At 48.4% G+C, this 26,563-nt stretch overlaps 9 protein-coding genes across 9 annotated transcripts; 3 read left to right on the top strand and 6 right to left on the bottom strand.

Moving 5' to 3' along the window:
- Window positions 1–260: 260 nt before the first annotated feature.
- On the top strand, window positions 261–2,615 carry UREG_02683 (uncharacterized protein; the record flags this gene model as incomplete). Its single annotated transcript, XM_002543121.1, has 5 exons — window positions 261–545; window positions 619–646; window positions 712–1,379; window positions 1,434–2,230; window positions 2,303–2,615. 5 exons carry the CDS (start codon window positions 261–263, stop codon window positions 2,613–2,615), a joined length of 2,091 nt encoding a protein of 696 aa, XP_002543167.1.
- Window positions 2,616–3,962: 1,347 nt separating this feature from the next.
- UREG_02682 (uncharacterized protein) lies at window positions 3,963–7,403 on the bottom strand (the record flags this gene model as incomplete). Its single annotated transcript, XM_002543120.1, has 1 exon — window positions 3,963–7,403. One exon carries the CDS (start codon window positions 7,401–7,403, stop codon window positions 3,963–3,965), a length of 3,441 nt encoding a protein of 1,146 aa, XP_002543166.1.
- A 630-nt stretch (window positions 7,404–8,033) lies between these two features.
- On the top strand, window positions 8,034–8,840 carry UREG_02681 (uncharacterized protein; the record flags this gene model as incomplete). The annotated part of the gene is made up of 1 exon (XM_002543119.1): window positions 8,034–8,840. One exon carries the CDS (start codon window positions 8,034–8,036, stop codon window positions 8,838–8,840), a length of 807 nt encoding a protein of 268 aa, XP_002543165.1.
- Window positions 8,841–9,715: 875 nt separating this feature from the next.
- UREG_02680 (uncharacterized protein) lies at window positions 9,716–11,882 on the bottom strand (the record flags this gene model as incomplete). Its single annotated transcript, XM_002543118.1, has 7 exons — window positions 9,716–9,781; window positions 9,838–10,169; window positions 10,235–10,750; window positions 10,860–11,402; window positions 11,472–11,520; window positions 11,625–11,644; window positions 11,840–11,882. The coding sequence occupies 7 exons, from the start codon at window positions 11,880–11,882 to the stop codon at window positions 9,716–9,718; spliced, it is 1,569 nt and encodes a 522-aa protein (XP_002543164.1).
- Window positions 11,883–12,792: 910 nt separating this feature from the next.
- UREG_02679 (uncharacterized protein) lies at window positions 12,793–13,719 on the bottom strand (the record flags this gene model as incomplete). The annotated part of the gene is made up of 4 exons (XM_002543117.1): window positions 12,793–12,818; window positions 13,010–13,038; window positions 13,099–13,534; window positions 13,608–13,719. 4 exons carry the CDS (start codon window positions 13,717–13,719, stop codon window positions 12,793–12,795), a joined length of 603 nt encoding a protein of 200 aa, XP_002543163.1.
- Window positions 13,720–14,354: 635 nt separating this feature from the next.
- Window positions 14,355–16,706, bottom strand: UREG_02678 (uncharacterized protein; the record flags this gene model as incomplete). Its single annotated transcript, XM_002543116.1, has 4 exons — window positions 14,355–14,924; window positions 14,963–15,023; window positions 15,126–15,207; window positions 15,350–16,706. 4 exons carry the CDS (start codon window positions 16,704–16,706, stop codon window positions 14,355–14,357), a joined length of 2,070 nt encoding a protein of 689 aa, XP_002543162.1.
- Window positions 16,707–17,610: 904 nt separating this feature from the next.
- UREG_02677 (peroxisomal hydratase-dehydrogenase-epimerase) lies at window positions 17,611–20,684 on the bottom strand (the record flags this gene model as incomplete). The annotated part of the gene is made up of 7 exons (XM_002543115.1): window positions 17,611–18,948; window positions 18,999–19,407; window positions 19,461–19,845; window positions 19,901–19,990; window positions 20,044–20,152; window positions 20,220–20,447; window positions 20,529–20,684. The coding sequence occupies 7 exons, from the start codon at window positions 20,682–20,684 to the stop codon at window positions 17,611–17,613; spliced, it is 2,715 nt and encodes a 904-aa protein (XP_002543161.1).
- A 1,885-nt stretch (window positions 20,685–22,569) lies between these two features.
- Window positions 22,570–23,457, bottom strand: UREG_02676 (uncharacterized protein; the record flags this gene model as incomplete). Its single annotated transcript, XM_002543114.1, has 1 exon — window positions 22,570–23,457. One exon carries the CDS (start codon window positions 23,455–23,457, stop codon window positions 22,570–22,572), a length of 888 nt encoding a protein of 295 aa, XP_002543160.1.
- An 877-nt stretch (window positions 23,458–24,334) lies between these two features.
- On the top strand, window positions 24,335–25,702 carry UREG_02675 (uncharacterized protein; the record flags this gene model as incomplete). The annotated part of the gene is made up of 3 exons (XM_002543113.1): window positions 24,335–24,567; window positions 24,891–24,916; window positions 25,227–25,702. 3 exons carry the CDS (start codon window positions 24,335–24,337, stop codon window positions 25,700–25,702), a joined length of 735 nt encoding a protein of 244 aa, XP_002543159.1.
- Between the last annotated feature and the right edge of the window lie 861 nt (window positions 25,703–26,563).

The raw sequence follows: 26,563 nt of genomic DNA, 5'->3' as shown, positions 1-26,563 counted from the left end.
CCGTGGAATCCAAGGAAACATGCATTGTTTGGCTAACAATTTACTTTAGGAGGCTACTCACATACATATCTGGCCGCGACTGTGACGACATGGCCCTTAAACTTCACCTTGCTGCACCTTCTTCTTCTGAGGAAGGCTTCAGAAATTATCACAGCTAGACGAAGCTGGGGCGCTTCTCATCGACTTGTCACAGTCTCTACCCAATTTTTGCACGTCGCGGACTGTCGTAACTCCTCTCTCCCGGGCCCCTCGACATCAAAATGGCAGCGTCCGAGGCATCCAGATTCGGCCAGGAGAGCGGTTACTCCACGCCTGTTCCAAACGCATGGAATATACCCTCCAATGCGTTTCCAGCTCGGTCGAACATACAGCTAGGCCCGTCGTACCCCAACACCCTGGCATTATGGCATAATCCGCACCGCCTTCACACTTCAGAGTCCCACGATTTTCGCATGCAGTCGCAAATCCCGCAGAGACCACCGGAGCAGAAACGGCACAAAAGGACCAAAAGCGGCTGTTTCACCTGTCGTGCGCGGCGGGTAAAGGTTAGTACAACTTTTTTTTTTGGTCTCTTTATTGTCGCCAACAGTGAAGGCCCGATGACTGATAACACAAAAGTGTGACGAGACTCGTCCCATCTGCGAGCGTAAGTACACCCACTCTGCACTTATATATGAAAGAGTAACGAGTTGACCTTACCGGTTTATCTAGGTTGCAGTAAAGGGAAGAGAGAATGCACATACCCACCCTCGCCGATGCTCAGGAAAGACAGTCGATCAAACATGAAGATGAATGAGAAATATCCTCCGATCCGAGAATCCGAATCAGAAGAGAACAGTCAGAATAGCGAGCGGAAGCTAGATCTACAGCCACGACATATGAAGGACGCTTCAAGGCATAATGCTCAGTCTGTTGCACGGAGGAAAATGCGGCAGTCGCCTGAAACCAAATGTGCATCTCCCTCAAGCGACATGACTGACCTTTCGACGAAATCACCTAGCCCAGTAGCATCGGCTGATCCGGATTCCCACTCACTACCATCTCCGACGCTATCTGATCAGGGCTTGACATCGGACGTTATGTTTTTTGTTGCTTATCGCAAACAGAATATAAACTATCATCACTATATTCTAAAATCCCACGCATCCAAGTTCATAAACGAAGACATGATGAGCTATGCTTTGGGTTATGAACCTTTATTATACGCCGTTGTCGCTTTCTCCGCATATCACTACTCCATCGCGCATCCTAATGGGAAAATCTATACTTTCCTTCAATATTACAACAAGTCGGTATCATTACTTTTGAACTCGCTTCGGGGAGGCGAGAATCATCATGATGCTATGCTTTTAACTATACTGCAATTGGCTGCATTTGAGGTATGTAATGATTATCTCTAGGATGGCCAACCTTTTGCTGATTGGGGATATCAGGAGTTTGTTGGGGACTGGGTGAACCTAATTGATCACCATCAAGCGGCGCACCGTATGCTTGTGGAGCTTTATAGCCCCGAGAGCATCAATGTTGATTATTTCCATCGTCATATCCTGCTTTGGTATAACCGCTACGATGTCATGGCTGGTTTAATGTCGGGAAACTCAATGGTTCTAAGCCGTGAATGGTATATTGCGGATGAAGAATTTTCGATGCAAGACTCATTCGATCATCCGCATGACTTGAACAAGAAGGTTATGGCATGGGGTGCGCGAACTCGGCGGTTTGCGATGGATATGGCATCTTTATTTGCAAAGATGTCACACGGGCTCATTACCCTTGAACAATTCAAGGCAGAGAAGGAAATCGTGGATAATACCTGGAGCGAACTGCATCAGTTTGTGGAAACCATGAAAGACCCCAGATACTTGGTGCTTTCCTATCCACACCAACAGCCCCTTGAGCCGGACGCAGTTTTTGACCCTTATGCGCCTGGGGTTATCTACGGTGATGAACTGTGGGAAGTCAATTTTTGCTTCATGGAGCTAATAACAGCTACCCTTCTATATAAATATCAAACAGCTCCGATATTGCAGAATTTGGATCTCTCCGAGCTGAAAACCATGGCTATGGAACAGGCCCAACGAATCGAAACACTGAGCCGCTGGCCGAACCGTCCTGAGGAAATGCATCTCTGGTTCATGTCCCCCTTGGGGATGGCTGTGCTTTTCCTACCTCACGATGAAAAGTACAATATGTGGTGTCGAAAGAAGATGGCCCGCAACGAACAACTAGGGTGGGTAGACCTGATTTATTGTATCACTATCATGGACATATGCACTAACTACTAAAACTTTTCTCTCTATAGATACATATACCCGCCAATGGTTCGCACGAAATTGGCTGACCTTTGGAAGACCCCGGAACTTGAACACTGGTGGCTCCCGAATGATGAAGGCTACCCCAAGATTGTCCGTGAAATTCGAGCCTGGACAAAAGAACGTGTCAACGACCCTAGGGACACTTTCCGTGAGGCTGTTCGTGACATCAAAGCTGTGTTTGGAAATATGAGCTTGGAGGACAGCAGCAGCCCAGCAAGCACCCCGAGCGTTCACAGTTCGGCGTATCTGGAACTCTCGCCGGGGCGGTCGCCGAAAGAGCAAACTGCCCAACCGAGATAGGGTCACGTGGATCGAGTCTAAATCAACATCTTCTCCCTCCGACGTCGAAAGGCAGGCACTGGAACGCGGTTGGATTAAGCTTATTTCAACGACGGTCTTCCTCTGAAGGCCCGTTGAATTCCTCGGAGCCGTTCCGCCGACCTCGGGATATGGAAACAAACCCGAAAGTGTCCCCTGACTACCGGCTCCTCGGTAATCCACGGGAAGCGGTGCTGCGTCCTTGAGCCGCGGCAACACTCCAGCAACAACCCGACGCGCAGGACGGAGCAACCGCCCCTCCCAAACATACTGAGTCGCCTCCCATATCTTACGGTTTGAATAACCAGATACAATCTTCACACTGTTTACCTGGCCAATGCTACTATAGCCTTATTCCGTATCAGGCGTTGATAATCTCTGGCATAATGTTTAGTCGATTGAAATGTCCCCAGTCGCTGTGAAACGAACAATGAGGATTTCTTTTTTTTTCCACCATTCCACTATGTGACAGCAGTCGTTCCTAAAAACACCTGCGCAACTATGTATGAGGCTGAATGTAATCCGTCTTGGTTCTGCATTGCATATTGCGAAAAGAGAGCTTTTTTGAATGCAGCGCAAAATCTTAAGCTATTGGCTCATTGGGATAATTACTGGGTTTATCTTGAGTCGATAATGTATTAACACTGGATAGCGAATGGAGATGGTCCGGGATTGACTCTTGAGTTGCTGGAAAGGGATGCCATTCTACTTGGTTGTTGAGGATAGAATATGCTGCTGGAGAATCCTTTTGGCAAAATCAACATGTCCCTTTGCGGCATTCGCAAAAGTGTTCTTAATTGCTGCGTTGATTCTGTTCAGCATATCCTTGATCCATTGTAAGATACAAGATCGGATTATTTCCCGTTTGTAAAACCTTCCATTTTGAAGTAAAGGTCCATTTGAATAACCCATGCTGCCATGCAGACAAGCTACAAGAGCCAATATACCCATGATCCATACCATGCCAGCATCTAAGGTATGAAATTTCATCAAATTCCAATTCATTTTTCTAGATGTCATTGATCCCTGTTAGTAATGTGCCCCTGGTCCCCTGCTGGATTGATAGGGACGCATCTGCGGGGTCATTCCTCGTCGCTGATAAGCGCCGGAGATTGCCGTAGTCAGCTACAAAGACATTAAAATTCTTGTCAGTTGCTCAATGAAGGATCTAGACCACTAGGGTTTCAGATATGTGTGATTAGCATCGAGAGAAGAGTTGTCTCAGAGCTCACATCCCGGAAGGATTTTCAAAGCCTACTCAAAGCAACAATGGCTGTCTGAGATAGGCGACAAGACCCCATCAAGAAGACGGCAAGTCCCTAGAGTACTCTATTCATACAATTTCACCTTGCCAGGCTTTCCTCTAACCTCCACGGCTGCGACAATCGTCCCCAATCCCGCGGGGAGCTCCTTTTCTTCGACTCCACCACCAGAATCTTGAGCCATCCCCATTTCGCCCCATGGCAGCGCATCGACATCTATTTCTAACCCCAAAAGACTCTTGAGCACAACACCTGCCCCGGCTTTGCTCATCACAACGTTCAGTTCAGGGCAGCGCTCGTCGCACACGCATTCAACACACCCACGTGGTGTGATACAAGCACATGACTCGATCCGGTCGACTGCGCGACGAAGCAAAGTGTCCACGAATTCGAAAGCTTTAGAGGCAATGCCTGAGCCCGACGCGCCGCCTTTGGCGTCATAAAAGGTTAATCTGCCGGGTCGTTGGCGGCGCGGAGGTGGAGGAAGCTTGGTGTGATCCCTCAAAGAGGCTGAAGACGGCTCTTTGAGCTCTTTGATTGCGACCTTGCATTCCGTGCGTACGTCGCCAGGTGATGAGACCACGAATGTTGGTAAGAGCGACATGACCGCATGCTCTGCAGCATGAATGGCGGCGGCGGCGTTCAAATTATGGGATGCTAGAATTTCAAGTGCCTGTTTGGGTACGTCAAGCCACATACCCTTACTTAACTTATCTATCGGCGAGATATCCAACACTATAGCGTCCAGAATTCGGTTTCTCTTATCGATTTTAAAATATCCGTAAACCACAGTGTGAATTTGAATAGCACCAAAAAAAGCCCGGCAATTGGAAGCGTCACCTAACGGTCTTATGGCCTCAGTTTCTATCGGGTCGACGTCAGTGAAATCTCGCTGTTGCGTCGTCCAGTCGACGTGGACACGGAGAACTCGGGCAAACCGTTGGTCTGTATTCAACTCCTTGACCATGTACGTGTGGCCTTGATGAAGAAATATTGCCCCTTCATAAAGCGTGAAGGATACACGCGTATCTTCTATCTCTTCGATGACAACGTTGCGATTGTTTGTTGTATCGATGACGGCGTAATGCTCCTGTTCTACGTCGCGGATCTGAACGCAACGTGCCGGTTGAGGCCGGAATCGTTCATGGCAATGGTAAAATCCCATATTGTCTCGTACTAGCCGGCCGAACGCGAGTTGGGGAAGTTGCGTGCCAAAGTATTTGATGTCTTCTTCGGGGCGAATAGGCATTTCATATGCGGCGCACTGTAGATGACCTTCAAGAACTAGCTCGTTCTGCAAATCAACCTGTAATTCGCAATTCGGTTTCGTAAAGAGCTCATCAGGATTTCGCATGTAGTGTTGATCGGTTGCGTACATATCTCCAACTAATATCGAAAGGGAGTCTTTATTCCTGCGACCTGCACGCCCGCTCTGCTGACGTAGATTAGATATTGAGTATGGAAAGCCGTGGGTGATGACTGCATCCAAGGACCCTATATCAACACCCAGCTCCAGAGCATTAGTTGCCACAATTCCTAACAATTTCCCTTCAAACATCTCTCGCTCGATCTGACGTCGGTCTTGGGGGCTGTAGCCGCCTCTGTATCCCATGACGAACTTGGCAACACTGGAGCGATCCAAAGCGCGAAATTCATCTCTCACTGTGCTTAGGAGAATTTCGCACTGTTTTCGAACACGGCAGAAAGCGATAACTCTCACCCCGCGGAGGATAAGTTGGCAGAACAATCTCGCTGACTCTAGCATGCTGTTGCCACGGCCGGAAGTAGGGTCGTCGGGATCTTTAAAGGGAGTATTCCAGCAGACGAATTCCTTCCGGCCTGAAGGCGATCCATCGCAATCGGTTAACTTGACCTCGTCAACGCCAAATATAGTCTTCATGTGCTCCTCTGGATTGGCAACAGTGGCAGAACAGGAGACAAATTTCACATTATAGTTGCCCAAAGAGGCACATATCCTTCTCAAGCGTCTCATGATGAAGGCCACATGGGATCCAAATAGCCCATTGTACACGTGAAGCTCATCGACGACTACAAATTTTAGGTTTTTCAAGAAGGTGCGCCAGGATGCCTCCTGTGGTAGTATTGTGATGTGAAGCATATCTGGGTTGGTAAATATGATTCTGGCTTCATCACGGATTGCATTCCTTTGCTCCATGGGTGTGTCACCATCAAAAGTTTCCACCATCGTATACTCCAACCCGTCCAGGTATTGCAACAGTTCCTGCATATTCCGTCGCTGATCTTGTGCGAGCGCTTTTGTCGGAAAAATATACATTCCCCTGCTTTGAGGATCCCTTTCTAGCTCGCACAGCATTGGGATCTGGTATATTAAGGATTTTCCCGAACTGGTTGACGTAGACACGATCACGTTATGTCCGTCATGTAGATTGTTAATAGCTTCAGCCTGATGGGAATATAGCTGTGTGATTCCCTTTGTGTTATACAGCGCATTTACCACGTTTTGTGAGAGCTGAAAGTTTAAATCACCATATACGGGTGACTGAGCATCGAAGATCCGATGCCCATTTGGAACAACCTGACCGGTATACCATTCTTGCTCTTGAATTTCTGCGAGGATTTCAGAAACTGATTTTCTCTCCTTTGGAATTTGAGGAGGCAATTTGGCAGCAGCGGGAGTAGTAGTTCCAGGTCCACCGAATACAGGTAGAAACATATCTTTCTCAGATTCGAGTTTTGCTACTGGATCGACGCCCTCATTCTGGCAGCGAGCAAGAAAGGTATCGATGGCCTCGGCAAACTTTCTATTCCGTTTCTCAATCAAACTTAACATGTGTTTTTGGTTATAAGCCGGCAGCCTTATACTGTCATCCCAAGGTGTCCGAAATGCAGTCCCGGTAGCCTTTTCTTTCTTTAGATCCCCATCCACGAACTCAAACAGTAAAACTTCGTTCTGTTTGCCTCCACTGTCGCCAGGAGTCTGTGTGATATTATCAACGACTTCACCCATTTCCTCCGTTTCCCAATCATCCCAAGCCCTGCCAGCCCTGCTCCCTCTTGCTTCTGGTACGCTCAGAACATCAACTACACCCGCATCTACAACCTCGAATCTCACTGCGTGCGGAATCAGCACTTTGACCTTTGCAACATCTTCAATCGTTAGCTGTCTACCGCCCGTTTGGGTCTCAACAGCCGACTTGATGTTCTCAAAAGTGGTGGCAAAGTGTTTCCTTGTACAGCAGAACGTGTATACGAGGTTTAGAGCGCGGTGGGTTTGGGACAGGCGTTTGAAAGCAGAGGGCCAAGGGAGATCAGGCTTACGGCTGGGTTTCTGGTTGGAGCGAGAGGTGCTGGATGCTCGAGACGAGGCGGTGGAGGAGGGATTGGAGCGTGGAGGCTTGCGGGAATGCGTGGGACCATCGTGTTGCTTCGTAGGGATGGTGACAGTATTGGCATCGTCATGGGATGTTGAAATTGGTGTGAGAGGTTGAGCGTCTTCAAGACACTCCGCCTTCCTCTTCTTGGTCATTTTCAAATAGCTAAATTGTTCTGATAGCCCGAGGGCCAATTCATGTCCCAGGACCCAATCTCGGTCTCCTGCCTGCCATTCTTCTCGTACTTGAAACTTGAAAAGATGGTGAATCTGTTTCTCCCGCTTCGACGAAGTGCGATCAAGAGGTCGAGTTAAGGTTGGGCATCACTCCGATCCGGGCTTGGCACACTCGGGCGGGTCACGGGCCATCTTGCTACTTTATATAGACCGAAAATAAACCAAGTGTAATCCATAGTTGATATGTATTCCAAAGACCGCTTTCTCCGCTGATAGTGATACCATACTAATTGAAGACATATTGTGCCTTAATATTCTACCTAAAGGGCTTTACGCAGTTACAGAACTCGTATCTATGGCGCCGTTAGCTTTAGAAGATCTATATCTCACAAGAAGTGGCAATATACGGAAACAAGCACTGTTTTTCGAACAGGAGTGTTACACCAACATGGCCTTGGGGACAACACCGTGGTCATGGGAATCGTCTGGGCCGGGAAGCAATTGACCAAGCAGCTACACGTGGCGAGTAGTCTTCAGGAGGCATAAAAACCAGAACATAATCCCATCCGGCCTTCGTTGTGGCGCCGGGACTGCACGCCTTGAGCAAACATGGAGTTCCAAATTCTCTCCGACCTGCACCTCGAAACTCCCGCCTCCTACGACATCTTCGATATTCCTCCCAAAGCCCCACACCTAGCCCTGCTCGGCGACATCGGCAACGTGCGAGACGAAGGCTTCTTCCTCTTCCTCGAGGCACAGCTCCGCCAGTTCCACACAGTCTTCTTCGTACTGGGCAACCATGAACCTTTTCATTCCAGCTGGGCCGAGGCGCGAAACCTAATACTAGAATTCTCAACGGACGTCGCCGTGCGGGCGGACGCTGAGGGCCTGGGAGAATTTGTTTTTTTAGACCAGACGCGTTACGATGTGTCGAATGATTTGACCATACTCGGATGCACCCTCTACTCGCACGTACCACCAGAGCATGAGGAGGACGTTCGTTGCGGACTGAACGATTTCTACCAGATTGACGATTGGACCGTAGAAGCGCATAATGCTGCACACGCCGCGAATGTCAAATGGTTGAATGAGCAAGTCCTTTCAATATCGAGGTCGGAGCCGGGACGACGGATCGTGATACTCACCCATCATAGCCCGATTATAGATGACCCACGCGTAATTGATCCAGCCCACGCAGACAGCCCGATACTGTCTGGTTTTGCAACTAATATGAAGGGAGAGGAGTGCTGGAAAAATGCGAATGTTATCATGTGGACATTTGGGCATACGCATTTTAACTGTGACTTTACGGTGGACGATGAAAAGGCGACCCGAAAGAGGATCTTTAGTAATCAGCGAGGGTATTACTTCAAGCAGGCGGCTGGGTTTGATGTGACTAATGTAGTGAATGCTTAAACGATAACAATCGGAATGAAGGCGTAATATAACATTTGGCGGTCAAGTTAGACGGGAAAACCACTCAAACCCTTGGATCTAGCCATTTAACGGGCAGAGGAACCTGAAAGGCGGTGCATTAGAAAAGTAAATGTGATCTCTACTGCCCTCGTGTGGTTGTTGAATTACAGAAGGCTGGTAGATTGCATCCTCGGTGCAAACTGGGGAAGCGAAAGGAGGTTGTATTCTGTGAATGCTTGCAACTAGATGCTGTGGCCAATACATAACGAAAATGATCCAAATGAGTTTGGGGCCAGATGGAAAAGCTATGAACCAGTCAACATATGCTGGAGTTGGTCAAGAGGGAAAGCAAAACGGAGCCAATGGACAATTTGATAGTGGAAATCACGGCTGAGCTCGTGCTCGTGGTTCATGGCGGAAGAACTTTGATACTCTCGGCTGGAAGTAGGGCAATAGATTGTGGTTTCTCTTGTAGCTATCGCAGGGTAAAGCTACAATGCCAGAGAGAAAACATATCAGCAAAGAAAAGGAAGTTAACCAGTGAAAGTCCATGTAAAAAGTTCAGAATTACATTAAAAGGAGGCACTCTATGAGCAGAGAAAAATTTTCCAGAGAACGATATAAGCAGGGTCTTTGTTTTCCGACTGAGATTCACGGATATATGGTCGCGAAACTCTGAGCATGAACGGATCTGGAAAACAAACAGCCTCACGGGAGAATTGGGGCGAGAGCATCTCGAGATCCCAGGACAAAGGAATTGTATAAATTGTGATTGCGTTGTGTAGATAACGATTTCCGCCTAATAGACCGTGAAGGACGCCCCCTATGATCTAGATGATTCGACAACAAATGAGATCGCATTCCGCGTTCCAAGATCAAAGTTCCGACAAAATGGACTGGATGCTATGGTATGCATCTTTTGCAGCGGTAACACTTGCGGTCTACATTGAGCATTAGTATGATCACTGGTGTAAAATGTTGAATTTCAGAAACCTACTCTTAGCAAGAACGGCGTGGTTTTACCGTTTTCAATTCCAACGAGATTAATCTGTTTTCCTGCTGGCTCATTTCCGCTCACGTCTCCCACTTTCATTCCTTTGAAAATCGGAGAATTAAGGACAACCCGCAACACGGCGTCGGTACGCATGATCATTCGAGCAGATTGAACAGTTTTTTTGCCCCCAGCGCCGCCTTCGGTGTCTGCAGGTGATTCCACAGCGTTTATTTTAAACGTGCCAATGCCACGTTCTTTCCATTCTTTGCCATCAAACTGGAATAACTTCCCTCGGCACGAGTACAATGTCGTTTCGCCTTCTTCACCGGTTTCAACTAGAGGGGAGACCACGTTAATGCCATGAACCATATCAATAGTCTTTCAATTCAATTGCACGTACTATCTTGCTTGAAAAACCTCTCATCCTCTTTCACTTCCTCAAGCCCTTCAAATGCCGGACGTGCCTCATCGACCGCCTCCTGTTCGTTTTCCGCCTCATCATCTGACGCCGAACCGAAGGCCTTTGATTTCGAACCGGCACCAAAGTTGCTACCACCGGTTTGAGAAGCAAAGCTAGTTAACCCTCCCGCTGGTTTTGGTGCTGCAGAGGCAAAACTAGCAAAAGCGCTTGCAGCGAATCCCCCAGGAAGCGAACCAAACGGAGATGCTCCAGTTCCCGTGAATGGCGAGGGACTTGCTGCAGAGGTAGATGCAGCTTCTTTTTTCTCTCCAGCACTAACTTCAGTAGGTTTCAATGTTTTGAAAACAGACGTATCACCTCCGATGATGCCAAATGGCGACTTTTCTGAGCTGGCGAAAGCGGCCAGTCCTGACGAAGCAAATGCGGATGAGGATGTCATAGGTTGGCTCTTTGGGGGTTCGTCCTTCGAGCTAGACTTGGTCGCTTTGGACGCGTCTAAATTAGCGAATGGGGAAGCCGCAGAAGTATTTGCAAATGGATTTGGCAAGGATGCCTATGGCGAATGTTAGCAAAGCTCTCAAACCAACTCATAACTAGGCCAGACGAGCCTTTTCATTTTTCAGGGCATCTCGCTCCTTCGAGTCATCACGGTGTCTCTTCTTCTCTGGCTCGCCCTCCTCCGTGCGATTGTTGGTAGATAGCGTGGGCTTTTCCGCATCAGCTTTATCACTTGGCTGCCCTCTTGTTTCGGTGTGAGTTTGTGTATCCTTATCGAGTTGGTCTCTGCTTCGCTTTTTCTTCGGGCTTAGGACTTGCCCCGTCTCATCCCGTGGCACCTCTCGCGATGGAGTTCGTGCGCGGTTCTCTTTTGGTTCCGGGAGACTCTGCTTTTCTTCAACTTTTGAATCCCTTGACCTCTTCCTCCGTTGGCTATTTTCATCCTTTTTCTCTGTTTCCGCATCGGCGTTGTCTTCTTCTTTGGATTCGTCAAATGATCGTTTTCGCCTCACGCGGCCTCGCTCTTCGTTGTCCGCAGAAGCAGGTTCTTGGGCTGGCGGGGATTTATCCTCGGGGGACGGTTGTCTTGAAAGACTGTTTATGGACGTCTCTTTAAGCTTCTGACGGATAGGCCGTTCACCAGATCCATCTTTCTTCTCGTCAGACGCAAGTTCATTTTCTGTTGTAGACGCTCGTGTCTGCTCTGCTAATTTCGTACCTTCTGAAAGCTCCTCCGCATCGCGGCACGGGGGCTCAACCTGTTCTTTCTGTAGCTCTTCTAGGTGTTAGCGTTAGGTACTTTCGATTCTCCTACTACATGGAGCGATTTTCTGTAAATAGGCACATTTCTGCATACCTAGCATTCCAGTACCTTGTCCTTTGGGAACCCAACTATATTAGCTTGACAGTCGAAAACAGCTTGAACTCAGACAACGGGACGTCACTGCTCGAGCTGGCCCAAGTCAAGGATCACATTTATTTCTCGTACCTTCAGGAATGCCTTCAGAATCATTCAGGAGCTCTATCCGTCCCAAACAAAGCATGAGTGGCGCTCATTTCCAGGGGTGGGGAATGGAGATCACTCACCATTAGGCTGTCCATTTTGTCCTTGGGTCTCCGGCTCTGCCATGTCGAGAATCTCTTCGCCCGTCTTCGCTTTGATACCTGGTCCCGGTGTCTGAATGAAGTATCCGACGTTGAGCGCCAGAAAGTTGGTGGGGAAGAACGGAATCGAATGGCGGCTTGCTGTTCGAGGGATGAGAGTGATTGGAGCGTGATCAATTTTAACCACACAAAATATTGAACTGTCTTTGTCCAAAGTTTGAATCCTTCGAGTCGATGGTTCTGTTTTTTTTATTAATGCTTTTCTTCTTCTTTTGGTCTTCGACGTCCGCTGAGATCCTCTATTCCCTGAAGAAATTGATCGCAGCTGAACTGTTCTCCCAAGGAAGGACTGGCGGTTTGAAGCCCAAAAGTGCGGGTGCGTGGCAAGATGTAATTCGACCTGACTGATGTGACGCGAGCTGGGGGGTTCGTCTTTTCTTCGGTGAGTTGAAATGGAAAGGATGAGAAACGCTTGAATGACAGTTGAAGCGGGTGATCCCGTTTTATATGGCTACTCCTTAAATGACAACCAACACTTCATTGATGAATAGGACAATACCCTGTAGTTACTAATACAATGAACTGATGAGAGGAATGGGATCGAGCTCTGTCCCTGACGGTTCCCCCCACTGGAACGAAGATCATTTAAGTCGACTTTGATTGCGTTGATTGACAATCCCAAGGCCTTTAAGCAAATCAATATTTTCCATCTCAACTGATAAAACATAAGCAACCGATTCCGACGTAGAACACAAGCAGCGGGTACACTGCCAGGAAAACCCTGTTCTTCACGACCCCTGATCCTCCAAGGATACTGACTCCCGCCGCGAGAGACCACGCGACCAGGACAATATACACCGGAATTCGAGGGATGGTGGGCAGTCCAAACGCACTGAGCACCGCCGCAATTACTAGCGGGAATATCGTGTATCCGATCAGGCACACAGACTGAAAAAAAGAACTATTACAGCGTTCCGGTTAGCAAACAAAGCTTTGGAGCCACGAGCGGAGGGTAGAGGAGAGCATACATAGTCCCACCCAGCAATTTAATTTGCAAAGTCACAACCGCCTCACCAATCCATATAATACAAAACATGCCCGAAAAGACCAAACTCTTCTGTTCCTTCGAGGCAGCCATCGAGAGAAACATACTCAGAAGCAAGCAAAAGATCAACGGACCCCTAAAAAGTTGTCAGTCAACTGAATCTCGGACTTAACAAAACGATTATCGGCGTACTAACCAAAGATCCCAATCCCTTAGACCCTCGCTCATCCCACCTTGCAGCACAACATCTGCATCAGGCCATCTTCCCACCAGCTCCCTGACTCCCGAAAAGCCATTTCCGAAACCCGTTGATTCTCCTCTCTCAGCGGCTCCGGCAATACCTCCCCCTCCACGCTGTAACATGCCGCCGAGCAGGTACTTTGGCCAGAGAACTTGTTTCATTTTCTCCCACACGCCCAGCATGTCCCGCGATAACGTATCCCATACCGATTCATCGATTGTGTTTACTGGAGCACGACGATCTTCGCCAGGAATGGAAGAGGTGAGGTAGGAGCCACTAATCCCGCCGCCGGATCTGGAGGATTCGCCTCTGTCATTATTGGAAGAAGAGATATTTCCTGTGAGGGGTGTTCGGTCGGTGGTAGAAGCGAGGGGGTCATCGGCTTCGATGGCTGAAAAGGGACATTGTAATTTAGGAATTGATTTGTCAAACTCGGCTTAGAGAGAGAAAGGACTTGCGCATACCATCATCTGCATCTATAAGGTCATTTGAAAATGAAGATTCATCATCACGCTCGATCACAAACGGGCTACCCGTTCTGCTGCCCCCAGCACTGCTACTAGGCATCATAGCCATCGCTTTGGCTCTTAAATTCACCACTGCCGCAGCACCTAAGTCATGAAAATGTACGGTAAGTAGCACAGGGCACGCGCCCTTAACAACTGTACGCTTTGAATTAGCAATCTGCAACAACCATGACTCCAAGCTCACGGAGCAAACACCAGCAGATGTGGCATTAATGCTGTTGGCTGATGTTGAACCCGACAGGAGATTACGTAACACTCCTTGGTGAGCGCGCTGCTCACGTGAAGATTAACTAGCCTATCAGGCCGATAAGAAGATAACATCAGGAGCATTGCTTCGGCAAGTGATTGCTTCAAGGAGAAGTTCAGCGGGACTCGAGATGACACATGAATATGCGGATGGATAGCAGCAAAGCAATATGCTCAGGCACACGGGGGTATATACAGTCAAAGGGCTCAAGGAAAACGGGGAAAAAAATACAAATTAGAAATAGAATCAAGAAGAAAACGTCCCATCAGCCACCTTGCAGCAAATGAAAATTAAAACAGTCGAGCAGCGTAAAATTCACACTTCCGGTCCAACATCTCCCGCCCAATGCAGTCGTTCATTATCCCTTTGCAGAAACCCGGTCCCATTCCATTCCAGAAACGCCAAAACAAACTCCTCGATTCAACGTCGTCAGGTCATCAAGTTTCAACAACGATCAAGATCTCCACCATTCTATCAACCAAGTACTGCGCCTCTCTTTTCCATCTTCCATCTCGCCATACATCTTGCGCCCAGAAGCGATATCGTCCTTTCCAATCCTCAGAATCAAACTTCCAGTCCCAATCCCAGGGAGCAGATATGCCTCGAGAATGAACCCTTGAATTGCCGTTCCGATGATCGTACGACTGTACGTTCAAGTAGCCAGCACGATGTGGTGAAAGGTTGGTGCTAATCCCTTGGCGATGTCTCCATTCACGCTCCGCTTTCTCTCCAGCACGTTGAGCCACTGCCTCTTCGTCTTCCGCCATGTACAGGTCGCATTTATTGCATTCGGTGCAGCGAGAACCGGGGTTAATGCGAAAGTGTTCACAAAAATGCTTATATCCCTCGCCTTCTTCATCTTCAGGCACGTCTTCGTCTGAATCCCCGTCAAGGTCAGCCGGACCATCAACTGCGCCATCCATAAGAGCGAGATTCTCCTGGCCTCGAAGTGGACGTCCGCCAGGAAGAATCTCGAGTCCCGGCCGCGTCAGCGGCGGACCAAGGGCCTTGCGGCACAGGTAGCACATCGAATATCCGCACACACATGTGAGTTTGTTGCAACCTGAGGATTTGACGAAAGACAATCCACATCGGGGGCAAGTACGCTTTATTGCAGCGGTCCTAGCGGCCTCTACAGTCGTTCTCAAATTGAGAAGAAGAGGTTCATGACACACATGTGGATCCTGCCATGGCTTTTGACAAGTTACGCAGCTGCAACGTCCACATGCGGGGTTTGAGCAAGTAAACCGTTGGTTTCGGCTTCGTAGACAAAGGTTTCGTATTGATGCACTGAAAACCAAGGGAAGTGTGGTTGGGCAGAGGAGAAGAAATGCAGTAAGAAGAACTATAAGAAAGGGTATCATATCAAGAAGAACCATAATCATGCATATTGTAGGCAACAAGCTAGCACGCCGGAAACGCCAAGTCGGACCTCTTGAGGAAGGATGGTAGATGGGGTCATATTCAGCATAGGAACAAGAGGGGCATCGGATAAGTTTGAGCTGCGATTTAAATAGAGCTTCTTCGGCAAGTCGAGTTTCGAATTTCTGATATGTTTCGGAGCCAGCTTTATCGGCTAAAATAGCTTGTTTGACAAGCAGCCCGTCTAGCACCCCACCACAAATGCCATCGGGTAAGGGAGCTAAACAGCGGAGGGTCGATTTCTCATTGTGAATTGAATTGCCCCAGCCTTGGCCAAACAGTGCTTCGCGAATAGTTCGTTGAATACAACTAAAACATATGATATGGGAGCTCTCGGAGCACATTGAGATCTGTTCGAATGCCACATCGGAGAGGCAGCAGCTGCACTCGTACAGTGCATCCGCAGCCTTGGCTTCAGCTTCATTAAGCTCATGCGCCAACTTGTGATCTTCGTCCTCTTGTTTTTCTTTCCTCTGAGCAATCAGTGGTGCGAGAAGGGTATCGTACAGCTCGTTATCCAGCTCAGCACAGCCGGTTCCCTTCAGATGAGGGAGGACGTCTCCGTTTGGTTGCCGTTGCCAAACCAACAGCGGAGGATATTCCTTTTCCTTGGTCTTCTTGAAAGAAAGAATATTTCCTAATGTCGCTCGCCAAGTTTTGCGGGATAGATGTTTTAGCGTCGGTCGCGCACGAGTGTAGGAATAATTGACCTCTGCCAGGACCGCATCAACAGCACTTCGACTGATGGAGCGGAACTCATGACATAGCACTGCCTTCACGGCTTTCTTGTAATAGTCACTCCTGAACTTTTCTTCTTCCGGTACGCTCTTTGCCCACGGTGTCTCCTCATCTCCCGTAGCCGCCACTTGTCTCGAAGCCGGCGTCGATCCCGCATCTGCGGCTGCTGGGACATTCCATCTCCCCTTCACCCACTCATTCCGATACCGCAAAAGCTGCTCCACACACACTTGTAACCTGCTATTGCCATCAAACCGAAGCAGTAGCTCGCGAAAAACCTCGACCTTCACATCTGGAAATAATTCGGCTAGAATCAGGAGGAAGTTGTTGAGTTCCAGCCGCTCTCGTTCGTCTTCTTCGTGGCTGCGGATTGTAGCGGGGCACTTGGACTTGGAGGTTCCGAATGGGTTGCCGCGGAGTGCTTCAATAAGAGTAGTAGAGGCTGATGCGGTCGCAGAGGAGGCAGAAGGCGAAGCAGGGGAGGGGGTAGAAGAAGAAGATGCCGGTGTGATCGGAGTCGAGGAAGCCGGTGCTAAGGATGCTGTGGAAGCATTGCTTGGTGAGGAGAGCACCTTACTGCGAGAATGAGACGGTTTTGACGTGCGGAGAAATGGAGGAATGAAGACCATCCTGTTCGCTTTGGGTATGCTGAAAGAAATGGATTTCTTTGCTACATATTCAAAGATAATGAGTAAACAAAACAATGATGATACTCACTGGATTTGACAGATGTTGAAGATCCACATGCCGCCGGCTGGGGGAGATGGTTATGCACCCTGATCCCACGCCAGAAAAATAGGCTCGGAGTGGCTAACTTAAAAGGCCGGCATGGATCATACATAGGCACCAAGACGCACAACACTACGAATACTTGATGTTATAAAAAGAACGCATTCTTAAGGAGTCTGAGAGCTTTATTGCCATCATGCCATGATGGAATTGACCACCATCCTCTGTAGTTACACAAACACTTTTCTGCCCTTGCCTGATGAAAGATGACTGCTAGACAAGCAAATCGGCTAGGACGGGAGTCCAGAATCCCTACGGAGTGCTCGGGATGCAACTTGGCAAGGAACCGGACAGGGTTACAAAAGCATAGTTAGGTGAATCAGACACGCAAGAATCTTCTGAACGAGGGGGAAAAGGTTCGAGTGCGCCGTAATTATATGAGGTTCCATGGTTGAAGCAAACATTAAATAACTAACTCCCCATCTGGGCTAGTTAGTTATATCCTATTGTAACTACAGGGTAGAACTCGATTTTGTTCGGCCAACGGAGCATGGTTCCTTGATGTTGGTTAAGATATCTCCAGAGCAGCTACCCATTCCACGCTTCATTTCGACTGCTTTGGGTCAACAGTGATACTATGGAAATGGAAATGAAGAACAAAATGGCAATTACCCTAATATATATGTACTGTATATACAATAGTTACATTCAGAAAATATAACATGCACGGTCAACGGAACCCTTACTTTCAATTTCAGTTGGTTCGAGGTCGTTGTGTGCAACTGAGATTCATTGGTTAGAGGCTTAGAGCTTTGCGGTCTTTTCAGAAAGAAGCTCTACACCAGCACCAGCAATGGCCGGTTTTCCGGTCTCCACAACGGTCGTCTGGAAGATGACGACGTTGCCCTCCTTCCACATCTCCGTCTTGAGGGTCTGACCAGGAAGGACAACGCCAGCAAATCGAACCTTGATGTTCTTGAAAGCACCAAAAGTGCTGAAGACATGTTTACCGGAGACACCCATGGAACAAAGACCATGAAGAATGGGGATCTTAAAGCCACCAACTTTGCTAAACTCTGGGTCAATGTGAAGAGGGTTGCGATCACCATTGAGGCGATAGAGAGCGGCTTGATCTTCGGATGTCTTTTCCTCAACAACGGCGTCAGGTTTGCGCTGTGGTGGCTTGTATGCATTGGTGGCCGCCGCGGGACGGCGGGCGGACGGTTTCTTCGAGCCGCCAAAACCGCCACTTCCGCGAATGAACATGGTAGACTCATTGTAGAAGAGATCCTCTCCAGTTCTAGCATCCTTGGTTACGTAGCCATTCACGACAACCGCCGCATTTCCCTTATCGACGACATCGATAAGTTTGGGATAAGACACGGTCTTCGCAGCCGTTGGGATGGGGAATTTCCTAATCTCCAAATACTGCTCGCCGTGAAGCAGCATCATAGGCGAAAAGTTGGCGACAATCTCACCCATGTTCCATGGAATGTTAGTGTTGAACCATGGAACAACACCGAATGTAGGCAGAGGCTGGAAATTATCATCGTTCTCGTAGACAAGAGGAAGCTGGGTTCGTTTGGCACCAAGGCTGACGTTATAAAGGATTACGTCGCGGTCAGTATAGTCAAACGAAGTTCCCTCCGCTTTCACTTCCTTAGCGGCTGTGATTGCATCGAGAATTTGCTGGTTTTCATCATTTGCTTTCTTGGCCTGGCCGCCACTTCGGTTGCTCATGTTCTCCATGATACTCTGTGCTCCGGCCTGACCATCTTCAGGGTGGTCTGCACGGCCATCATCGAAGTCGGTGATCTTGCCCCACATAGAAGCAACTGCTTCTGGGGTCAATTCGACATCAATCGGGAAGCCATGACCACCAGAACGCTGCCATCTGGTTTTGCCGAACCAACCACTACCACATTCGTACAAACCTTTAGTGGCTGGCTCTGGAACCATATCGGAGCACAAAAGGACAATGAGTGGCGCAACTTGGTCAGGTTTGAAAGCCTGAACAACTTCTTCAGGCATAACGGTTCGAGTCATTTGAGTGCCAGCATTGGGTGCGATAGTATTAACGAGGATGTTATACTTGGCGCCCTCCAGAGCCAAGGCCCGAGAGAAACCAAGGATACCCAGTTTCTATACCAGTTAGAAATCATCCGCTGAAATTGATTCTGAGTTAAACTTACAGCAGCTGCGTAGTTTGCCTGACCAAAGTTGCCATAGATACCGCTGGTACTGGTGGTGTTGACAATCCGCCCATACTTCTGCTTTAACATGTATGGCCAAGCAGCCTTAGTGACGCTATAGGTGCCGCGAAGATGGACGTTGACCACGGTGTTCCACAAATTATCATCCATGTTGGTGAACGCTTTGTCACGGAGGATACCGGCATTGTTGACGAGGATGTCAATTCGTCCAAAGGCATCGATGGCAGGCTTCACAACAGCCGGGCCATCTTCGACCGATGCTTTGGAGCCAACCGCTTTACCTCCCATCTTCTTGATTTCCTGAACGACTGGCTCTGGATCAACCAGATCGTTGACAACAACAGCAGCACCTAGTTTAGCAAAGAGGAGCGCATATGATCGACCAAGGCTAGAAATCATGTTAGACTTAGGTGCAACGAACTTTCGCGTATGTCAACATACCCATTTCCAGCACCAGTGATCAGCGCAACCTTACCAGTGAAGTCTGGTTGTTGGGCGGGAGGGCTACTTGGGAGCTTCATCCCTTCCTGAAGCAAGTCCATAAAATCGTTGGGTCCAGTTGGGTAGCTCGGCGCAGAGAAATCCCCGACTTGGTCCCATTTCGCCAGAATTGCACCGGGTGTAAGGGAGTCATCTGCCTTCAGCAACGCACCTTTGGCACGTTCCCAGCGCAACTTCGCAATATGGCCAGCTCCGGCCTCAAAAATGGACCCGGTCTCCTTGGAGGACGAGTGTACGAGCACCGCCACTAAGGGAACAACCCATTCAGGCTTAAGGTTCTCAAGCACTTCCGGAGGCATAATCGTTTCCGTCATGCGGCTAGCAGCTACGGGGCGGGTTAGCCGTTTGTAATTTAGACGAACGAAATACACTGTACACACCAATTGGAGCGATGACATTGGCATGGATGTTGTATTTAATACCCTCCTTTGCCAACGTCTCGGTAAAGCCAACCATGGCCAATTTTGCAGCTATTCAGAGTTAATAAAAGAATACTTGAGCGCAATGCGATCAGAATACGCACCTGAATAGTTTGTCTGGCCGAAGTTACCGAACAAGCCTGCAGCCGAAGCAGTGTTGATAACTCTGCCGAATTTTTGTTTTCTGAAGTAGGGCCAGGCAGCTCTTGCACACTGTAAATGGGGTTAGCCTTTTTAATTATAACAGAATTGACCATAATGCCGCCGCCTGAACACATACCTTGTATGAACCGTAGACGTGGACCTTGTTGATGAGATCCCAATCCTGGTCCTTCATGTTCTTAAAGCTAATATCTCGGAGGATTCCCGCATTGTTGATGAGAATATCGATGCGGCCGAAGTTTTTGATGGCGGTTTCAATAATTTTATCTCCGAACTCAACACTGTCGTAATTGGCAACGGCCTTACCACCTTTGGCTCTAATCTCGTTGACAACAAGGTCCGCACCCTATCATTCCATTAGTCTGTGTTTGTCATGGAGCATCTCAAATGCAAGTGAGAGCTGGTGCTGAGAAGAAGAAATGCTAACCTTTGACGACTGACCCTCGCCAGTATGTGAAACACCCAAATCATTGACGACAACGTTAGCACCTCGTGAGGCAAAGAAGAGCGCATAGGCCTTTCCTAAACCACCACCGGCGCCTGTGACAACCACAGTCTGCCCGTCGTAGCGTAGGTCCGACATATTGAAAGTCTATGAATTGAAGAGGGGAAAGATTCAAGTACCGTGCAGTGGAGGTTTTCAGCAGCTGCACGAGCTTTAAGGTGGAAGGGGATGAGATGAAGAAGTGCGCAATGAAAGCGAGAGAAATTTGAATGGAGAGCCGGCAAGAAAAAATTGGATGAAAGGGAGGGAAAGAGTCGTGGAGGTGTATGAAACGAGGTTCGGGTGATGATGTTGCTCAACACGAACGAACAAGTGCTTGCCAGAGGTTGGACCTCGGTTGGTTTGGATGTTCCAGAGCTACACAGCAGGAACCTTGGTTTCGGCGGTTCAGCGGTGTAAGCCGATGTATCTCAAAGTCGCCCATAATTGCCACTCACGAAGTTAACAAGCAGCCAATCAGAAATTTGGAGTGGGAGTCGTTTCTAGCAGCCTTGGCAAATATTCTCTAAAGGCCAATTGGTTGATTTTCGGAGATTCGGGAGATGCATGTGATCGTTTCTTGGCATATCTTGATTCACATGAACATCTGCAGATGCGTGATCGCATGCATGATGGAAAGTACTAAATTCTGGGTAGGGTGGCTCACTGGTGCCAGAATGGAAGAATAATGCAGTGCACCCTACATTCACTTTCCAAGCGCACTGTGCTTGCTTCTGTCTTCATTTTTCCTGGACTTGGAGTTCAGGACAGCTTCATTCTTGTTGATTAGTTACTCGAAAATTAAGCTGTACGAGTTAACGTGTTCGAACAAAAGCCCGCCAGTTTCCATCCCTTCTCATTTCAACCATCCGCTCACCACTGTGCCGTGCCTGTCACTCCCGGAAATGGAAGGCGCTGTTCGACCGAGTAAGGAGGCTATTGAACGTATGCGAACAAAGAGCCAACTTATTTGGTCTCAGTATGCTCTGGCGACAAGCTCTGAGCTGCCACAGTGCCACTCCAGTGTATTAAACCTCAGAACATGCTGGGAAGGGTTCCTGCTTACCTTGGCCGCGATTCCGAGTCTCGGAAGCATAATTTATCGATTCACCATACATCGTCATTGAATGGCTTGTCAACTCTCTTCATTAGTGGAAAATCTATATGGCAGACGTCCGAGGGAGAGTGCGACCTTGAACAGAGAGGGTCCTCCCGCATCAGCTTCTTTTAGGCGTTCAGTGCTCCACGACCTGTGTTTTCGCAGATGATTCACGCTTCAGACACTGGCCTGGAGTATGCAATACTTCGGATAACGCTGAGCAGGGTAATTATCTGGCGGTGTTATTTTATGCTTGGTCCTATATTTTATCGAGCACTTGGCTGGAGATGCAACCTTCAGCTTTGGCACACACCAGACGTATGAGATAGTTGCATTGCCGGGCCAATGAGCTTGATATTGATGATACCGAACAGCACCGCCGTGATTTTGAGATTGATTTGCGCTCCGTGGATGACGATGCCGCAAGATGGTGGGCAGCAGTACTCTCGCGGGCGGGATGGCAGGCTACTGTATCTCACGATGGCCAAACCTACAAATCGCCATGGTCCGTTCGCAATATTGATACCCGTCCGTTCATTTTGCGCAGAAATTATGACGGGGAAGACTATGGATAGAGGTAGCTCTGGTGGGAAGGAAGAGCAACTTCCTCCCCAAGGAAGAAGGAAAAAGCCCGGAGGGGAGAAAGGCCTGGAGTACTCAGAAAAACCGTCGAGACACCACCTACCCCGACCAGACAACATCCCGGAACTCAGACACAAGCTATGGAGGCTTCCCCTGTGCTAATTCTAATCCAACCTCCCCAGTCCAGGTTTGCTGCTCCATGCTCCTTGACTGTTGATTTTGCCCAGCGCAGGATCCCTTTCCTGCTCCTCCGACCCCGGCTTCAGAATCTCTCCAACTTGCACTCTCTGGAATTCTCTTTCATCAACCGAAATATCTCGTTCTAGCCGGGCGGGAATGGTGGGTAGGAACCGACCGTCGAATCATGGTTGTACCTGGGACTGGGCGGAAATGCTGAACTGGGCGAGCGGGCTGTGTCCAAGTGGGATGACAGTAGTTGTTGCATTTGTGCTGGCTGAAGAAGGAACTGATCCCATCGGAGCCTAGATCAGTGACACCGTACTCCCGATTCCGCGATAAAATGACAGGGTCAGAGAGGACAACCTCATGCTGGTAGACGCCGCCTTGGAGGTCGCAGAGAACATAGTTCCCACCAGAAAGATGGTAGCTAAAGTGGCTCAGGGCTTGCATTACTTCCCCCCATCCTTGTGAGCCATCATTCCACCCACTGTTGCTGTTGAACTTTTGGTAATTCTGGATAAAAGGCTCGCACAGATGGTTCTGGCCAGCCCACTCATCAGAGGCGTCGTCGTCAAAGACCCAGACAGCGGCGATGTTGATTTTAACAACTTTAGTAATAATGTCAAGCTGATTGAACCTGTTAACAATTTCCAACGCCTTATCAATCGCCTTGATGTCGAGGGTGAAATAATCGTCCGAGAAGACTGCGCCTGTCTTAAACCATTTAATGACACACGCTTGGCCACTGCGCGGGCCTGAAGTGTATTTCCCCTTAGCAACCCAGCGAAAAGCACCTTGAGCAAAGGGATTGTCAAGTGCATCAATTGGGAAAGTAGCACGGCTAGAGATGTTGTATCTACCACTGTCAGACTGCTTTGCGGATGAGTTGTCGCGTGGGTGGCCGTGGACACAGCTGGCACATCGCGATACACCCGGGCCCTTGGAATACTGGTTGGCGGTGTAGGACGACTGAGGCAGATTGCGGTCGCAGGAAGCGCATGGCCGATCCATGATTAGAGGGGAGTTGTCCTAACGATTGAACTCGATAAAATGAATGAAATAACAAGAGTACTGAATCCCTGCGACGTGACCCCTCACCGATTGGTGCCGTTGGCCTTCGGTTCTGATTGACCTTTACTTCAGAGGCCAAAAAGGCGACCTGAGCGAGCTGGAGGAGTTGAACGAGCGGGTGTAAGAGAAGAATTAGACAACTAGAATCGATGAACACGGTTGAAGAAGAAGATAGAGTAGGAGAAGGCAGCCTCAGATCGCCCACTCCTCGCCTCTAGCGACAACCCCAACACCAGCCAGACTCGGAATTAGCCCAATCAAAACTCAACAAAGCTTTTATCCTCTAGAAATCATCCACGTGTCTCGATAGATTCAAAGCCATGAGAAAAGGAGTCCAAAGGGCTGCTCCCATTGACTCTTCAGGAAGACTCGTCACAAGGCTTTACTCCGGGGCAAAAGGGGGGTTAACAGTTGCTGGCCTGACTGGCAGATGATGCCCATCAACTAATCATCTCCGCCCGGGGTGACTTGATCTCCGCAAAGCTGATCAGCATTGTGGATGGGTCAATTTTCTGATGAATCTCAACTCGTGCAAAGTGACGCTTGCGCCTAGAATTCTAAAAACCAGGTGTATGGAGTACTCCGTATGTAACTAGTTAGTGAGCTGGCTAATCTTTTGCTCCACCTGCCCCGCTCTCCTCACTTGAATATCCATTTCTCGATCCTCCAGTGCTCACTATCATAAGACAAACACGATCTCCATCGGGGGTTATAAGATGGTAAGTTCTCTAAATCACACTAGATTTAAGTCTAATTGAGCTTAATAAACCACTAGAACCACATTGTCAATATTGGGTCATGCCACGTCCATGACAAAATGAGAATGAGGAAGCCACACCTGAAAGATACACTCCCAATTCAGCTATGTGTTCTATGCGATCGCCCTTTCTGCGTTGACCACAAGGGAAAGGAGGACGGCGTCTGTGAAATCAATCATGAGACATACTATCGAAACCACCCGGCCGCCCAGCAGTACTTGTATCGCACTTACGAAGACTGGAAGAAAGATTTTGAAGAGATGATGGATGATGAGATGTCGGTGAAAGGGGAGTAAGCTATGCGGGGGAAGGTGTGTTGATCAGAGCCTGTCCATTTTGGCAAAACTGCGAGCCTTGTTGTGGCGAGGATGGGCGCGTCTCGGGGTCAGGAGACGGTGATATGGATGCAGGCTGGTCCGATTCAGGTATTGAGAATGGGTTGGGGTCATGGCTTGGAGTTCTGTCACGAACCTTTACTTTCTGTCTTTTATTGCCATTGTTTCTAGTAAGGCCGTGATTCTCGCAACTGTTCGTTAGCCCCACCGCCAAGGAATTGGCATGAGTATTCTCTTCCGCCACGCCTTCGGGGTCTCTTCTCTGCTTGACTCTGAATAGTGTGAGGAGTGCAGGAAGCAGCTCCTGTAAGCCACTTTGCCATGTTCGCGCAGCACGTTCGAGAAACTTCTGATTCCTCATACCCAATACTTACTTAAGTCAAGTTCTATGACGGGTTAAGGCGTCCAATGTGGTCGGATTCTGTAACCACGCCGCTATTCGGAGTCATGATTTTCCGATAAGGTCTTGGCACTCAAAGGAAGGACAAGAAGCGCAACCTCTGGCTCAACCGTCAATCTTCACCTCACCCTTTATCCAGCAAAAACTTTGGACTTCATTTACACAAAATCCATCTTTAACAAACGGACATCTGCAAGATGACTTTTACTGATTCAGACACCTATCACGCATCATCGAAGCAAGAGCGACTAAAAGATGCTCTGTCGGTGCTGCACACAGGACGCGGTACGTCACTGCGCCAAATCGCGAGGGATCATGGTGTCCCTTGGTCCACCCTCCGCTCGCATGTGGCAGGGACACGTCCATCTACCCAAGCAGATCAGCGGCGATTCTCCGCCTCCGAGGAGGCTGAGATAGTTCAATGGGTTGAGGTTCTGACAGCTTGGGGTTGGACGCTCAGCTTGCGTCGACTTGATGACATGGCAAGATATCTTCTCACACGAAGGGGTGATGGACAGCCTCTCGGCCGGATGTGGAGGACTAGGTTCCTTAAAAGATACCCGGAGCTCAAGAGGCTAGCAAATTGGCGTCTGGCCAGCAGCTCTCTCCCACCACCTGAGTTTTCTTCCATTCAACACTGGCTCCGCAGCATTGTCTGGACACACCAGATTCCACCTTCAGGTGTCTATTAAGTGACAGCACCTGACAACTTCCTTAGGCAAAGCACTGTTGTTGAGTGTATCTCGGCAGTGGGTACCACTCTTTGTGTTTCAAAGGCAGTTTGCTAGCCAAGAATGTATCAACACACTTGCTGCTGAAGGCGTCAGGGTCAGCCTTTCAGACAATTTGGTGTCACCCACAATACAGTCATGGTTGCGAGAGATTCTTTGGACTCCGGCCAACCATGCCCGACTACTTTTAACAGATAACATACCATTATCATTGGATCCAGAATTTGTTGATTTCTGCATACAACATCAGATCATTGTTTTGAATCTGAGAGGGAGACTACCAGCTTTGCATGAAGTTATGGTTTCACCATTTGAAAAAGCTGGTGCTACAATAAGCCCCTTTCTTGAGTCTGCCACCGCTACTCAGGCTGTTACGTTTAACACTGCCTATCAAGTGGAAAGAACGGCCGATTCCCATATGAAATGCAGCATGGCTGCTTGGCGGAATATGAATATCTTGCATTGATAAAGCGCGCCAAACAATGTGAAGAAAAGAATATGACTAATGTCTCGTGACCTCCCACATTCAGTTTTGGGGATTTTAAAGTCTTGTTTTTTTGGGTATTTAGATATAGATATATATTATTGATATTGAATATACTTTAGTGTATGAAGCTATATTTATTATAATATACACAAGTTTATTATTTTGGTATGAATAATATTGGTGCTATTACATGATGTATTTCTAATTCAATTCTAAAGTTATTAAGATATAGTAAGCTAAATAGTAAATATCTCATTTTCAGTATCTTATATAAAAAATTTCAAGTATTTATCTTTGATATTGGTGGTTTTATAGCTCTTTGAATTAAAGATGTT

Source organism: Uncinocarpus reesii, genomic scaffold, assembly GCF_000003515.1.
Source record: "Uncinocarpus reesii 1704 scaffold_1 genomic scaffold, whole genome shotgun sequence".
Lineage (NCBI taxonomy): Eukaryota > Fungi > Ascomycota > Eurotiomycetes > Onygenales > Onygenaceae > Uncinocarpus > Uncinocarpus reesii.
The sequence above is the reverse complement of the archived record's forward strand: the minus strand, read 5'-3'. Positions and strand labels throughout refer to the sequence as shown.